This window comes from Labrus bergylta, chromosome 9 (assembly GCF_963930695.1).
Source record: "Labrus bergylta chromosome 9, fLabBer1.1, whole genome shotgun sequence".
In the NCBI taxonomy this organism is placed as follows: domain Eukaryota; kingdom Metazoa; phylum Chordata; class Actinopteri; order Labriformes; family Labridae; genus Labrus; species Labrus bergylta.
This window is the reverse complement of record NC_089203.1, coordinates 17782458-17796027: the sequence shown is the minus strand read 5'-3', so window position 1 is coordinate 17796027 and position 13570 is coordinate 17782458. Positions and strand designations below refer to the sequence as shown.

Below are 13570 nucleotides of genomic sequence, written 5' to 3'. Positions count from 1 at the left end.
CCGCTTTGTGCTTGGGCTGGTTGGTGGATGTAGGTGAACGACAGCCGAGCAAGCATTACTAATGAATCACTCCTCACGCCATTGGTGTGATAATTAACAGGACATGAAACTGAAAATATAAAGCATTTGTCACAACGGGTGAGCAAACACACGTGGATATTGTGTTGTTTTTTTGTTCTAAAAGGGGGGTGCTATGCAAACAATAAGAAAGTCAATCTGCAGAATGTCAAAGGCTGAAAATATGTGGTCTGACCAAAGGGTTTAGTTTGTAATCTTCGCGGTTACTCAATTGCAGGCTACTTAGGGCAGCAATATTAAATCCTATGAATTCATATCATTATAAAGGATTTGTTTGTTTATTCAAATAGCCTACGTAACGCTGAACGCACATATTCCCATCATGCCCTCCGCTAGTCGTTTGATATGATTGTGCTGGTCACGCATGCTTAGCCTTCACAGCCAAATTAAATAAACTAATTAATATTAGGTGGCAATATCAGAAATGCAAGGCTAACTGTGCAAATCAAAATATTAATACTGTTCAAGTAAAATGTAGACTGTAAAATAATATAGTTTTTGAGCGTTAAGATACTAAAATGAAGGTTCATAATAATCGTATACGTGTTTTTAATGACCCTCTTTTACAATAAAAGTGAGGAAATTCATGGTAACTAGTTAACCAAGCTGGAAACACAAGAGCCAGACTTGTTGTGGTGGTTTAGTATACATGCGCTTAAGCTCGCGCACGTTGCTCTGCGGGGCCGCGCTTCGGCTTCAAAGCGCGTTCACGAGGTTTCCAGTGTGTGAGCGAGAAACGAACAATTCATCATCACGGTCCATTCAGTTTCTATTCAGACGCTGACCGACACAGAGCTGCAGCTATGGTAAGGTGTTACACTCTTATTGTCGTATTTTGTGTGCTCTTTACGCGTCAAGATAACTTACACGTGCCTAATCTCAAGAAGTGTGTGGTCTTTTTTTTTTTTTTAATGTTTATTTTGTAGATTTATTAGTCTTAGCATGCAAGCCGGTTGTGTGCCGCAGGAGCTGCTGCTAACGCCGAGGCTAAACAGCTCCGTCTGGTAAACAAATGATGCTTTACAATAAGCCGCATTTAACAGTCAATACATTCGGTGCGATTATTAAAAGCCACAGTTTTAGAAAAAAAACAATTTCTGTGGTAACAAGCCCGGAAAAAAAACAAAAAAACGACGGGGACGTCCAAAACAACTGGCGCCATTTCGTGCTTCTTTCCGTCCTTTCTTTTTCGCCGACGACAATAAAAAAAAAAAAAAAAGCTGAGAGCTGCTCGTCTGTGCTGTGCTAACCGTTGCCATGGCGCTGATCACGGCAACACTGCATCATGTTTCCGTTATTTCTTTTTCCTCGTCGACAAACCCCCCCCCTCTCTCCACTCGTGAACAAGCGCTGGCAGGTGCAGCAGTAGCCCCCTCGGGCTAAACCTTTCACTAGCGGCGTGTCCTGCTCGGCTGGTTGGAAGGCTTCAGCAAAGACAGACAAATGACAACCCAAAGTAATGGCCGGCGCTAGCTGTGATTTTTCCAGTTCTTTTGTCTGTACGCACTTCCACAGCTAACATGATTCCAGACGCTGTTTAAATACGCAATCCAAATTAGGTCATTTCCCCCCCCTCCTCCTCCTCCTCCTCCTCCTCCTCCTCCTCCTCCTACCTCCTACCTCCTCCCTCCTGTATCATAACTAAGATAATTTGAAGGGGTTTTAAGAGAATTACACTGTGGCACTAAATGTGTGAATTGTCAAACAACCAGTCCTTCTGAGTCGAGCTTTTGCCTTATATAGCAAAGCTAGCGGACACATGTGCGTGTTGCTGCATTCGTGGCCCCACCCTGAATTTGGTGCAAAGACCAGTTCCGATTGTTGCCCAATTAAAAAAATAATATTCTTACATTTACAAGATTTGATTTACTGCTGTTTTGCTAAGTCGCAAGTTTTTATTTTTTTGCAACGTGTGCTGTTAATATTTTGACGGTGTTTTCCACTGTTACATAATGTTCAGCTTCGGCAGTGTTGGGCTCCGCTAGCTGAAGCTAACGGGCCCGCTGTCTCAGAGGCTCCATGATTGTTACTGCGCATCTCTATTAGCTGCGCATCTATTCACACACGCCCATCACGCCATTGCACTTAGTTTTTAAAGGGAGTGATCAACAGATGCCTGTTTTCATTGTACGGGATAGTCGTGCAACATAAAAGCAGCATACAGGTTAAGATACGACAGAGTATTTGTCTTATTTTGTGCATTGTTGTAAAAAAAAATTAAAAAAATAAAACCCTTTTTTATGAAGCATTAGTAGTTACGTAAAAGAAATGAATTAATTCAGTTTTTTTGTCATTTATATCTAGTTTTGTTGTTGAGTCTGCACTGTTAACATCCTGACAAGACTAAATCTGCCATTTGCACACTTTTGTCTTTGCAGTGTAAAATCCACAAGGCTCCATTTGCTTATGAGATTTACCTGTGATATACAAGCATGATGCCTTCACTGTTTACTTTGTGAATTCAAGTCTTACTGTAGCAAGATTTGTATGGACTCAGTTTAACATTGAAAAACATGATTTGAAAAAAAAAAAAGACAAGGAGAGAGCTTAGCTGTCACTGTGGTGATGTTTGCTTGCTATAATAACAAATGAGTTTTAAAGAGAATTACTAATAGTTCTCTTTAAAACTAGGCCAAAGCAAGTAAGTGTGAAGAAAGAAAGGAGAACAAAAGACTAAAATGTTGTCGTCTCTACAGAAATACATAATGTTTGCATAACTTTCCGTGAGACATGTGTCAGCAAATATTTCTGGAGCAGACTTTTATATCATTTCCATGTTGTCTCGGTCAGATCAGGGCACGGGTTCTTATTTTATTGGTGTGTGGGTAAAAGGAAGTGAGTTACTTTATTTATTGGTTAACTATTATTCTAAATTGACTGTTATCTTGTTCAGGTCTTTAACACCCTGGGCAAACATACACTGCCTGCCTGGTCTGCCTTGCAGTTGGGCTCCTTTTCAGTACTTCCGGACTTGTTATTTCCTCCTCATTGTTGTCTCTTTTTCCATTGACACTGCTGAGAGAGAGCTTTTTTTTCTCCCATCTTGTCTTGAGACTGCAATTTTCTGTGATGCCTTAAACAGAGTCAGAAGACCTGATGAGAGAGCTTATGGAGCAGCTGTGACTCTGCGACCTAACTTGTGTTCTGTATCTCTACAGAAGCTCCATTGTCTGTGACTTGACCCTGCTCTGAATTGCTTAGTTTCTGACCACACCCTCAACCACATGGTCCTCTTTATGGTAGCGATACATGGCTGCTCCCTTTGCGCTCAGAAAAAAAGCTTATGTAAAGTTTATACTTACGCACAGTAATTGAAATGTCCCACTGTCCATGACGAATAGAAATGGCACCTGTACACAAAGATTCAAAGTCATTACACCTTGGCATATAAATCCTCCTTATCAGACCACCTTGTGTGGAGCATTCCTGCAGTGTGTGTGCGTGCTGAAGTCACATGCTGACCTCTCAGCCTTTCCTGTCTGTGTGTACTGTGGTCAGCGCCATAGGCCTTTAAAGATAAAGGCAACTGTTGCATCCTTCAAGCTTATTGTCAGAGTGACGTCAAACTGCTTTTATTATCCTCTGTCAAGTTTTATTTCCCAATCTTGGAATATTCAAATGTATTGGTTTGTTTCACCAGCACTTCAAAGATATTTAAACATAAATAACATTCAAAGGTTTCTATTTCAAAAGACGTAAAACCAGTGACCTCAGTGGTTACTGATGTTAAACTTACACAAATTAAACAAAAACTACAATTACAAATTATCTTTTTCGATGCAAACTTTTTATATTTCCATCATTGTGTTACGATCAATAAATTGAAGGGTATCAAAACACATTCATCTTTCCAGGCATAGATTTCATGCGTTATACTGTTGAGGTTAGAACTTCTTTTTTTTTTTTTTTTTTACCTTCATCTACAAACATGTAATTTTGTCTAGCCTATCAAATTACTATTATGGGGATATTTAGGACTCTATGGTATGAGGTACATAATTGTGCAGATGTTTTCTTACTTCTACAATTATGAGTTATTGTTCAGGTCATCTCTGCAGTGCTACAATTCTTCATTAAAAGATGATTTCACCTCCCCCCCCCCCCCAAACAAAAAAGTGTTTATGCAATTTTTATATTGCACATTGAGCTTTGGATAATATTTTAATACATTTTGCAGGCATAGTTGTACATCATATAATTTGTTTGTTTTATAGGTCATTACTAGTATATTCTGACAAAAACATGGGTAGTTGAAGAAAAAGCATTTGCTGTGGGAAATCTTGAATCCATAAAGCTCTGAGATAACAGAATGTTTCCTACACAGGCCTCCGGTGTGAAAGTCACAGATGAAGTTATCGCAGTCTTCAACAACATGAAGGTGCGTAAGGCTCAGGCGAATGAGGATGAGAAGAGGAAGAGGAAGAAGGCTATTCTGTTCTGCATGAGCAAGGACCTGAAAAACATTGTTCTGGATGATGGCAAGGAGATCCTGCTGGGTGACTTGGGAACCACCGTCCAGGATCCATACCAGCACTTTGTGAAGATGCTGCCCCCAGATGACTGCCGCTACGCCCTGTACGACGCCACTTATGAGACCAAAGAAACAAAGAAGGAGGACTTGGTCTTTATCTTTTGGTGAGATTGCTTATTATTCAAAACTTGAATGTTTTATGACTGCCATTTAGACATTTGGCTAAAATCATCTTTCTCTCCTCCCCTAGGGCTCCAGACAGTGCTCCCCTGAAGAGCAAGATGATCTATGCCAGCTCAAAAGATGCTATCAAGAAGAAATTTGAAGGTAAACAGCATTTAAGTCTCAAGGCTACTAGGCTGCAGCTCATGTTGACTAGCCATTTGCTGCGACTGTTAGGGCTGGGTATCATTTGGGTTCTCAGAGAACCTATGTTGTAAATTGTATAAGGAAACGTCTTACCATTATCAAAAAGTTTAGGTTTACATTAAAAATTGACCTCAAAGCAGTTACAGGAATGTACTTTTTATTTAGTCGGACAACAGTTAAGATGGAGTCCTTGCCGTGTGGCTAGTTTGAATTTACCTTGTCTTTAAAAACATCCGACACGAGTCTCCTCCCATCGACTATATAATCTCAGGTTATGGCGACTCTCTCTGCCAACTCAAGTGAAGTTTCGACGCTGCCTTTCACCTCACACAGTTTTGGGATGACCACGTCACTCAAATATTTGCGTGATGGTTACACGTAGCATAGCTTAAATATATTAAGCCTCTGAGATCGATGCTGTCGTATATTACAAAAGGAATGTCGTCTTGCATTATTGTTTCTAAAAAATAGAAACGTAGGCCATAGCTACTAACAGTAAAATCCACCTGCTTTGTCAGGTTGCCGGCTTTCCGGTGATAACCCCAGTGTGATTCTGGGACATCCAGAGGCTTTTCTATCCCACAGAGAAGATCAGTGTATATACAGGGACTTCCCAGATCCAATACCCCCTAATGTAGTCTGGTCATTTAGGAATACATTTTGGCAAAATTGTGTTACATCTGTTAGCTATTTCAGCTAACGCATATGCAGCAATCTTGTTTTGGTCTGTGGACCAATCAGAGGCCGAAACCGCAATCAGCTGACATGTAAGGGCTAATGAGAAGCCAGTGCAGCCTGAAACAGACGTCCTAGCCTGCTCACAACACAGAAATCCAAAACTGACTGACTTGAATGGACAGGGGGGAAAGGGAATATAGCCTAATAAAAGATTGACCAGTGGATTTTATCAATCAATATCAGATCACTCAAATGAAAAATTGATTTAAATCAGAAATTAAACCCAGTCCTAGTGACTTTGTTGTGCTTTAAGAGTCTTCTAGAGGGAGAGACAAAAATACACGGCTAGAGATAAACAGTCACAACGAGCGATACTAATGGCTACAATGCCTGAAACAATGCTAAAAGTAAGTTTTGTATTAGTAAGATCAATTTAAAGCTGCACAAATCCATACCCACTATAACAAACATTTTCCTTTAATTAAGATAACAAACCTTTATTATCCCACGATAGATAAATGTAGTGTCATAGCAGCAAAGTGCAAAGATAGCCAAAAAAAAAAAAGGACATAGGGCACAATTAATTTACCATCCCTGAACTCATAAATCACAATAATTTTCTTCACTTAACTCGAAACAAAAGCCTTTAAAATCAAAAAATGAAAAGCTCTTACCAAAAAACAAATCTGATATTTGCGACGAGACTGAATAGTATAATTGGATTAAACTGTCTTTAGGCTTGAGCGCAATCTAGCGAGTTAGTCACACAAGAAAGGCAGAGAAAAGTTGGTATGCTACAGTTTACAATGACAACATTGATCTGAGCTGTCTTGTGGAGAAATCCTGCACCATAAGTGTGGCCGTAGATGTTTAGGTGTGACGGGAGAGATTTTAAGCCTTAACTTTGGGCTAGGTACTTTCAAAATCGTTCTTACTCTTGCAGGTTTCCCCAGCATTTCCTACCCCAGCTGTTAAACCTATCAATAGTTTTTCACTTTAAGTTTGGGAAAGTAAGAGAAGTAAGTTCTTCAGAAGTCCAATGTGTCCTTACTTCATGTGTGCCGACTGACAACAGGTGCCTTTTTTAGTGTTCTGCATCTTGGTCCATTACCCAGTGCTGATACTAGCTATGCTTTTATTTAAAATAAAATGTGGAGCATCAATTCTTGAGAAGTTAAAGCTTCCATCTTTACGGCCTTAAGTATCGTCATGTCGCAAGTTTAAAAAATAAACAAAAAATATCATTCTTCACATTCTGTGCAAAATCTGTTTTGTCTGTTTTTTATTTTAAACAATTTCTAAACTACAGAAAGTGTGACTATAACCTTTAAGATGAGGTTGGCATTTTCAGAAATACTCAATAACATGGAATGCAAAAAAACACACCTGTAGGGCGCTTCCTTTTCAGAATGAAACAACAAAATATTTGTCAGCATCCACCATATAATCCTAAAAGGATTGTAGTTATGAACCAGTGAGATACATGTCTCTCAAAATTAATCCAAGATTGTAACGACTATGTTTTGTTTGCTTTTATCAGGTATTAAGCACGAGTGGCAGGTGAACGGTTTGGAGGACCTCAAAGACCGGCACACCTTGGCAGAGAAACTGGGCGGCTCGTCGGTAATCAGCCTGGAAGGATCCCCTATATAAATATTACCTCCCCTCTCCGGCTTCGATCGGGGCCTGTCAGACACATCTGTGGGGTTTAGCTGTTCATTCCAGTGTGGTTCGGAAAGGGGCAAAAGCAGAATCAGCACCATTTTTCGGGACCCTCAGGGTGGGATACTGTGGGTGAGTTTGGGGTCAAGTGACAGACAAAAAAAAAAACAAAATGAAGAAATTTCACAAATGCAGACTGTCATTCAAGTTCACGCAACATACAAAAAAAAAAATATGAACAAAACACTTAATAAGAAAAACAAAGATACAACTGAGGAAGGATGATGAAGATAAACTTTAAAAAACATAATGTTCATGTTTAAGGACAGGGTTTTGTTCTCTCTGGGTTCCATTTGAATGATCGCAGAGAAAGGGACAGGCATCAAACTTTAGTTACCAACCATAACAATTTGACACATTTTTGTTCCAACTACATTTTATTTTGCCAAACTTCTAGAAAAGTTTTGTAAGTGTGTAGTTGAGACTAGTTGTAGTATAAACAAATTCCCTATTGATTGCACAAAGTGTATCAAACCTTCTCGGGGAAACACGGTTAGATACATATATTTTTATTTTTTGTTTTGTTATTCCATTGTTCTCACTTTTTTTGAACATGCAAATTCCCAAACTTAAGTGATTCCTTTTCATTTCCAGTTTTTGGTCAGAAAACCATGGCATTGATGTAGTAACAGACAACATTCCTTGTACTTGTTGAAACCAGGATCCTCTTGATTTAAATCTTTGGTGTTATGAAGGTCTGATGGGGAGCGATGTGTATGTGAAAGACCAGCGGTCAGAGTTTAGACTGAATATTGAATGGTGGATGTTTTGTATCGTCTCCTTATCTCTAATAAAAAGCACTAAACTACTGACTTGTTCTGCACTTTTCCTACTTGTTCTTATTACAGAAAGACTGAGCAATGGTAGATGAGGGACTTAAAGACTTGTAAGAAGAGCCCAGGAATCAATAAGCAGTACAATGAGTTAGGATGGCATTTTATAGGGATCCTTCAAAGTTTGTTAAAAGGAATGACTGAGTGACAAGAAAAGGGAGGGCAACTCAAGACTGTCAGGAACATTTAGAAAGGACCCGTTCTGATACAGGAAATAACTGAGAAATGATATGCCATGGATATGTATGGATGTTAGCCCACCAAGATGGAAGGTTTAGTTGATACCACAGTGCGGACAACAGGTATCCCAGGTTTCGCAGGGTTCATAGAAATGTCTAGCATGGTATGGCATTTCAGGCAGAGAGTTGGAGAAAGGGGATTTAACATGGTATTTTAGAACTGGCAAATGTATTTGGTTCAGTACCATACTGCTTCATTTGGAGTGAGTTTAACCTTTTCTTTAACTGCAGGGGTCGTTGTAAACTTGGTAAAAACTTACTGCAAAGGGCTTCCCCTATTATCCACTACAACACAAACATGGCTAGACCATAGACTGCAAATATAAAGGGCTAGACATGTAGCGTAAAGCACACCTATGGGACACAGCACGCCAACACCCTCTACTGGAGGGACTGCGAATCGCACATTGACAAACTACACAGGTCTGTAATACACTGCACACATTATCACCACACGAAGGAACGTGGCTTGAGACGTCGTCCAACTCCCCGGGGGAACAGGCTTCGCTGCACCGCGTGTGGGTGGACGGAGGCCACGGCACTCTCTACACCCCGGCCCTGACTATCTGAAGGAGGTGCCATAGCTCCCCTTCGTCGTGCTAAAGCCCTAAACAGCTGCGAACGACGCCCTCCATCCCTACAATTTGACGGGTGCTCCACCAACGACTGCCACAAAATCAGTGGTCAATCATCTTGTGCTCTCAGTCAATCAGTCCCAGCTCTGAGTCACATCACAATACTTTTATTAGAATATGTATAGTCGTGCTGTAGGTGTCACAAAAGGCTGCCAGTCTAGAAATAGACATAAATGCCCATTACTAGGCCTGAAGCTTATTTTGAAGTTCAGCCATTTGATCAATAATTCTAAGACCCACTTTATAATCCTGGAAGAATAATATTTAAATATTGACACTTTAGAAGATAAAGCTATTTTTTTTGCACTCTGCTTTAAGATATCTCATACAGAGACATTTTTAAACTAAATGGCGTAGCTGTGTGTTCATGCCTGGTGATTAGGTTCATGCTGCAGTGCCTCCAATGACCACAAGAGGACAACCCAACACCATTCGTGAAACTAAGTGAAGACAGTTAACTCACACACTTGTTAGAATAAATCTCTGTTTATTAAAATATATCAGGCATTTGTCAAACAAAAAAATAAAATTAACACTCTGTGTCTCCCCAATCCACACTAAGAAGGGCAAACTGCCTATGAACATGTTGAAAAAAAATCATCAGTGGTTTCAGAATTCTGAATAAAATTAACAATCCTTAAAGAGCTAGAATAATTTCAGACCATTTCCCTGAAAGTCAGAAAAGAGAGCATGACAGACGCAAAGACAAAATGTCAATCCATAGCTGGAAAATAATCTGGTGTTACTCATACAAAGGAGGAAAGTTTTTTTCTCTCTCTCTTGTAAAAGTGGCTTCTGTTATTAATTCTGTGGAAACACTGACTGTGTTATTAATCTGACTGCAGGCTGAAACACATTAAAACATGGCGTAGTGATGATCTCGCAGGCAGAGGGAAAAATTATACACAGGAGAGAAATGACGAGGGACTGGACCTGAAAGTAGATCTGCTGCACTAGTGCATCAATGGCAGGTGTTTTTCGTATGGAGTTAATGCTGTTTCACTCTTCTCTCTTAAAAAATATTTCATTCTATGTCTTTAAATATATCAATCTGTCTGTTTAGTGATTTTTATTTTTATGTCCTTCTCAGTCGTGGACACAGTCTAGTCGGTTTCCATGCACCCAGTAACAGATCTGAGCAAACTTGAGAGGAGTAATCCGCACGGCCACATTGTAATTCCGGTTCTCCCCGTCTATCTCTAACCACTGATGTCCAGAGAAAATACCAATGACCTTCCTCTCCCAGCGCTCTAAGCTGTTGTCCCACACTCTCCCGTACACCCCTGACCCGCTGGCTCCAGGTCTGGCATCACAATGCTGATAAATCAGGTCACTAGACTCTTCTTCTACTGGACAGAATCTGTAGACTAGCTCCCCAGATCTGTCGCTGTCAAATCCGGAGAAATGGATTCTCTTCCCTGCCAGGTCATCAGAGGAGGGGGCCACAGAGAGGCGCATGAAAGGGCGCCGGTGGGGCCACCGAAGCTCCAGCAGGGCGTAGTCAAAGTCCATGCTGACCTCCTGAGGGCCCTGGATCCAGCCCTTCGGCACCCGGGTACGTCTTACCCTCACCCAGCGGATCAGAGGCTTCTTGGAGGAAGTGAGGCTGTCTCCAGTGCCGTTGATTGACGGAGGAATCAAGAAGCCCACCCTGAGCTTTCGAGCTCCCTTTACGTAATCTTTCCCATCGTGCACACAGTGGGCAGCCGTGAGGACGTGCTGCTGGGACACAAGAACGCCGGTGCAGCCGGTGGAGATCCGCACCGCAGTGGAGAACGGGTAATCCAACAGGAAGTTGTCACCTTGAATGTTAAAACGTCCGTCTGCTCCGTAGATTTGCCGCCGCACGCGCCTGCGCCTTGGCTTCAACCTCCTCCGTGATGGTTGATCAGTGTGGGCTTCAAACTCCTCCTCACCCTCCACATCCACGGTGGTGAGAGTGCGGGAACCGTCGGCATACAGCGTCTCAAAGGCCAGCTTCTCCTCAAGCTGCTCCCTCTGTGCCTCCTGCTCTCCTCGGCGGAGGCAGCTGGAGTTGCAGTGGGTGCCGAAGTCTAGCTGAGTGTGAGCGCTGAAGCGAGAGCGTAGAAGAGGCATGGGCGTGTGAGGGACCAGCGTGGGAACGTGGACAGGAGGAGGGTGTAGGGAGGACACGGTGAGAGGAAGTAGGAGCTGGAGGAGCATGAGCAGGTAAGTGAGGAGAGAGCTCTCATGTGGTGTCATTGTGGTGATGGAAGTCTCTGCAACGACAGGAAATAACCACAAACACATAAGAAACACAGCTCAGTAACTGCTACATGTTTGTGAAGAAAACAACATTGGAAGAATTTGCACACAAACTAATCTCACATAAATCTTTCACAGTTGATCGTTAGCTGTAAATCGCAACGATTATGTGAATGAGGTCAGCTGCCAAAATCTGATTTGCAAGGCAACAATGGACTTTTTGTTCCTACATTATAGATTACCAAGAAAATAGGATTTTAACCTAAATGAAACAAACAAGTATTTGGATGTTGGTTTGGCACAAAACTTGCAGAGAGTTGCAAAGAAGGAAAAGAAAAATGTGTGTAAAAGAAATGCAGTTTTTTAATTTCTTCATATAAGAATGTGTTCAAAGACATGATTTAAACACACACATACTGATTTATTATAGACTGAATAAGTGAAAGAGAGGTTTGGACTGTACAATATTAATCCTCCAATTCCATCTTTGTCGAGGCTCAGAGCTTAGATGTTGTTTTCGGTCAAACATTAACTACTTCACAGTGTACGTGGGGCTTTGAGGGCAGATAAGCAGGCACAAGGAGATACTTGATCCCCTCTAAAGTCTGTGGACCCTGAGGCACTCAGGTGAAAAGTGAAAAGAAACAAGTCGAGGCACGGCAGGGGAACAGAGGATTATTCCTAACAAAGGGCAGGGTTGAGCCTGTCCACACACCTATGTGCTGCTCCATGTAACTCCTCAAAGAAGAGTGAAGGCCCCCGTAAGCAGAGAGAGTACAAATTTCACTCCTTGTTGATGTGTCAGATACGTGACAGGCGTGGCAGACACTTGCACATGATCTTAAGTGGGAAACTGACAGGTGAAGAACTTTGCACACAAGCCCTTTGTACAACTTATTTAAACAAAGTGTATATTTAAAATCAAATTATGAGGTTTTACTAATCCAACTGAGAATAAACTGATCTCATTATGTGATGAAGAAACGTTGGGAGGTAAAGCCATGAAATAACAATGTTTTAAGGATTTAGAACACATTGTCAGACATTGAAACTACATTTTCTAAACTCTGAAACAAAAAAAAGCCCAGCGTTTCTTGAGGTTCTAGAGGATCATGACAAAAAAAAAAAAAAAAACACAGTAAAAATGATCCATGTGTAGAAGATTAAATGACACCACATGAAAATGTAGGGAAAGTGTTTCTATTTTGTATTCTTTCTTTTTTTTAAATAATACCGCAGCTTTGACGTAGAACAAACTAGTATTTTGTTTTCTTAAGAGGCCGGTATTCAAAACACTCCAGTGTGATGTTGTGAGGCATGAAAGACTCCCCTGTGATCTAATCTTCTCTTGTCTATTCATGCTGCAGACTCAAGTAAAGATCAGCTCCCTAGACTGGCTATAACAGTCTATGTCCAGCTCCCACAAACATCTGTCAGACAACAAAGAAGCACAGGTTCTCTTTCAGGTTAAAGTGGGAGGAATAAATTAACCAAGGCAGTATGGAGACGGACATAAGGAAAGAAACACCTGAAACCCTTTTTTAAATATTGAACTGTGTTTTTCTTAGACATTTGGAATGGTTAATAACCTAACACATGTCCACAATAAGACATCGACTGATGCAAGTAGCTACTAGTAGATGAAACAGAACAAAAACTTAAAGCATCCATGTAGACACAACACATGTGTAAACAATGCCCAACCTCTATTTCATAAATTACCTGCAGATTAGTCGATGGTCCGTGTTTACATCCCTGTCAAGTTTTCCTCCTCATCAGTCGACTCCCTCAGGATAATTTCCCAGGTTTTCCTCATCATCTCCGGTGACAAGCAGGTAATCTTCTCCCTCTCCACTCGTGATCCTCAAGGGGGAGGTGGGGTGAGGGGGGAACCCTACTCGCTCTTTCACAGAACACACAAATAAAGCGCCAGAGGCTTTGTTCCTCTGAATGTCCGGAGCCGTCAGCTCTTGTGAAACCTGCTCAGCTCACACTGAGAGAGCCACAAATAAAAAAAGAGTCCTGTGTGAAAAGAAGTGTTTGCTCTCAGTAAAGCGTCCTGCCTCACGGTCCTAAAGCCCCGCCCCTCTGAGAGGACACAGTTCAGCTATCTGAAGTGAAGGAATACTCTTCATAGTAATTAAAACAGGACACAATTAGATTTCAGCCTTCCCACCAAACACATACACAGAGAAAGTATGTTTTGGAAAAAGTGTTGAAATAATGAAGCCAGGCTAATTAGTTTGTGAGGCTGTTCAAAGACACAAAACAGTAATTTGAGCTAAATGTTAAGTTAACTATCAATAAAGCCAACAATGG

General features: G+C 41.2%; 2 protein-coding genes across 2 annotated transcripts; one reads left to right on the top strand and one right to left on the bottom strand.

Moving 5' to 3' along the window:
- Positions 1 to 725: 725 nt before the first annotated feature.
- cfl1 (cofilin 1) lies at positions 726 to 8130 on the top strand. The gene is made up of 4 exons (XM_020635783.3): positions 726 to 884; positions 4403 to 4713; positions 4800 to 4876; positions 7137 to 8130. The coding sequence occupies exons 1-4, from the start codon at positions 882 to 884 to the stop codon at positions 7247 to 7249; spliced, it is 504 nt and encodes a 167-aa protein (XP_020491439.3). The 5' UTR covers positions 726 to 881; the 3' UTR covers positions 7250 to 8130.
- Positions 7396 to 13295, bottom strand: prss23 (serine protease 23). Its single transcript, XM_020635824.3, has 2 exons — positions 12974 to 13295; positions 7396 to 11265 (listed from the first exon to the last, which is right to left on the bottom strand). Exon 2 carries the CDS (start codon positions 11246 to 11248, stop codon positions 10112 to 10114), a length of 1137 nt encoding a protein of 378 aa, XP_020491480.2. The 5' UTR covers positions 11249 to 11265; positions 12974 to 13295; the 3' UTR covers positions 7396 to 10111.
- Positions 13296 to 13570: the final 275 nt, after the last annotated feature.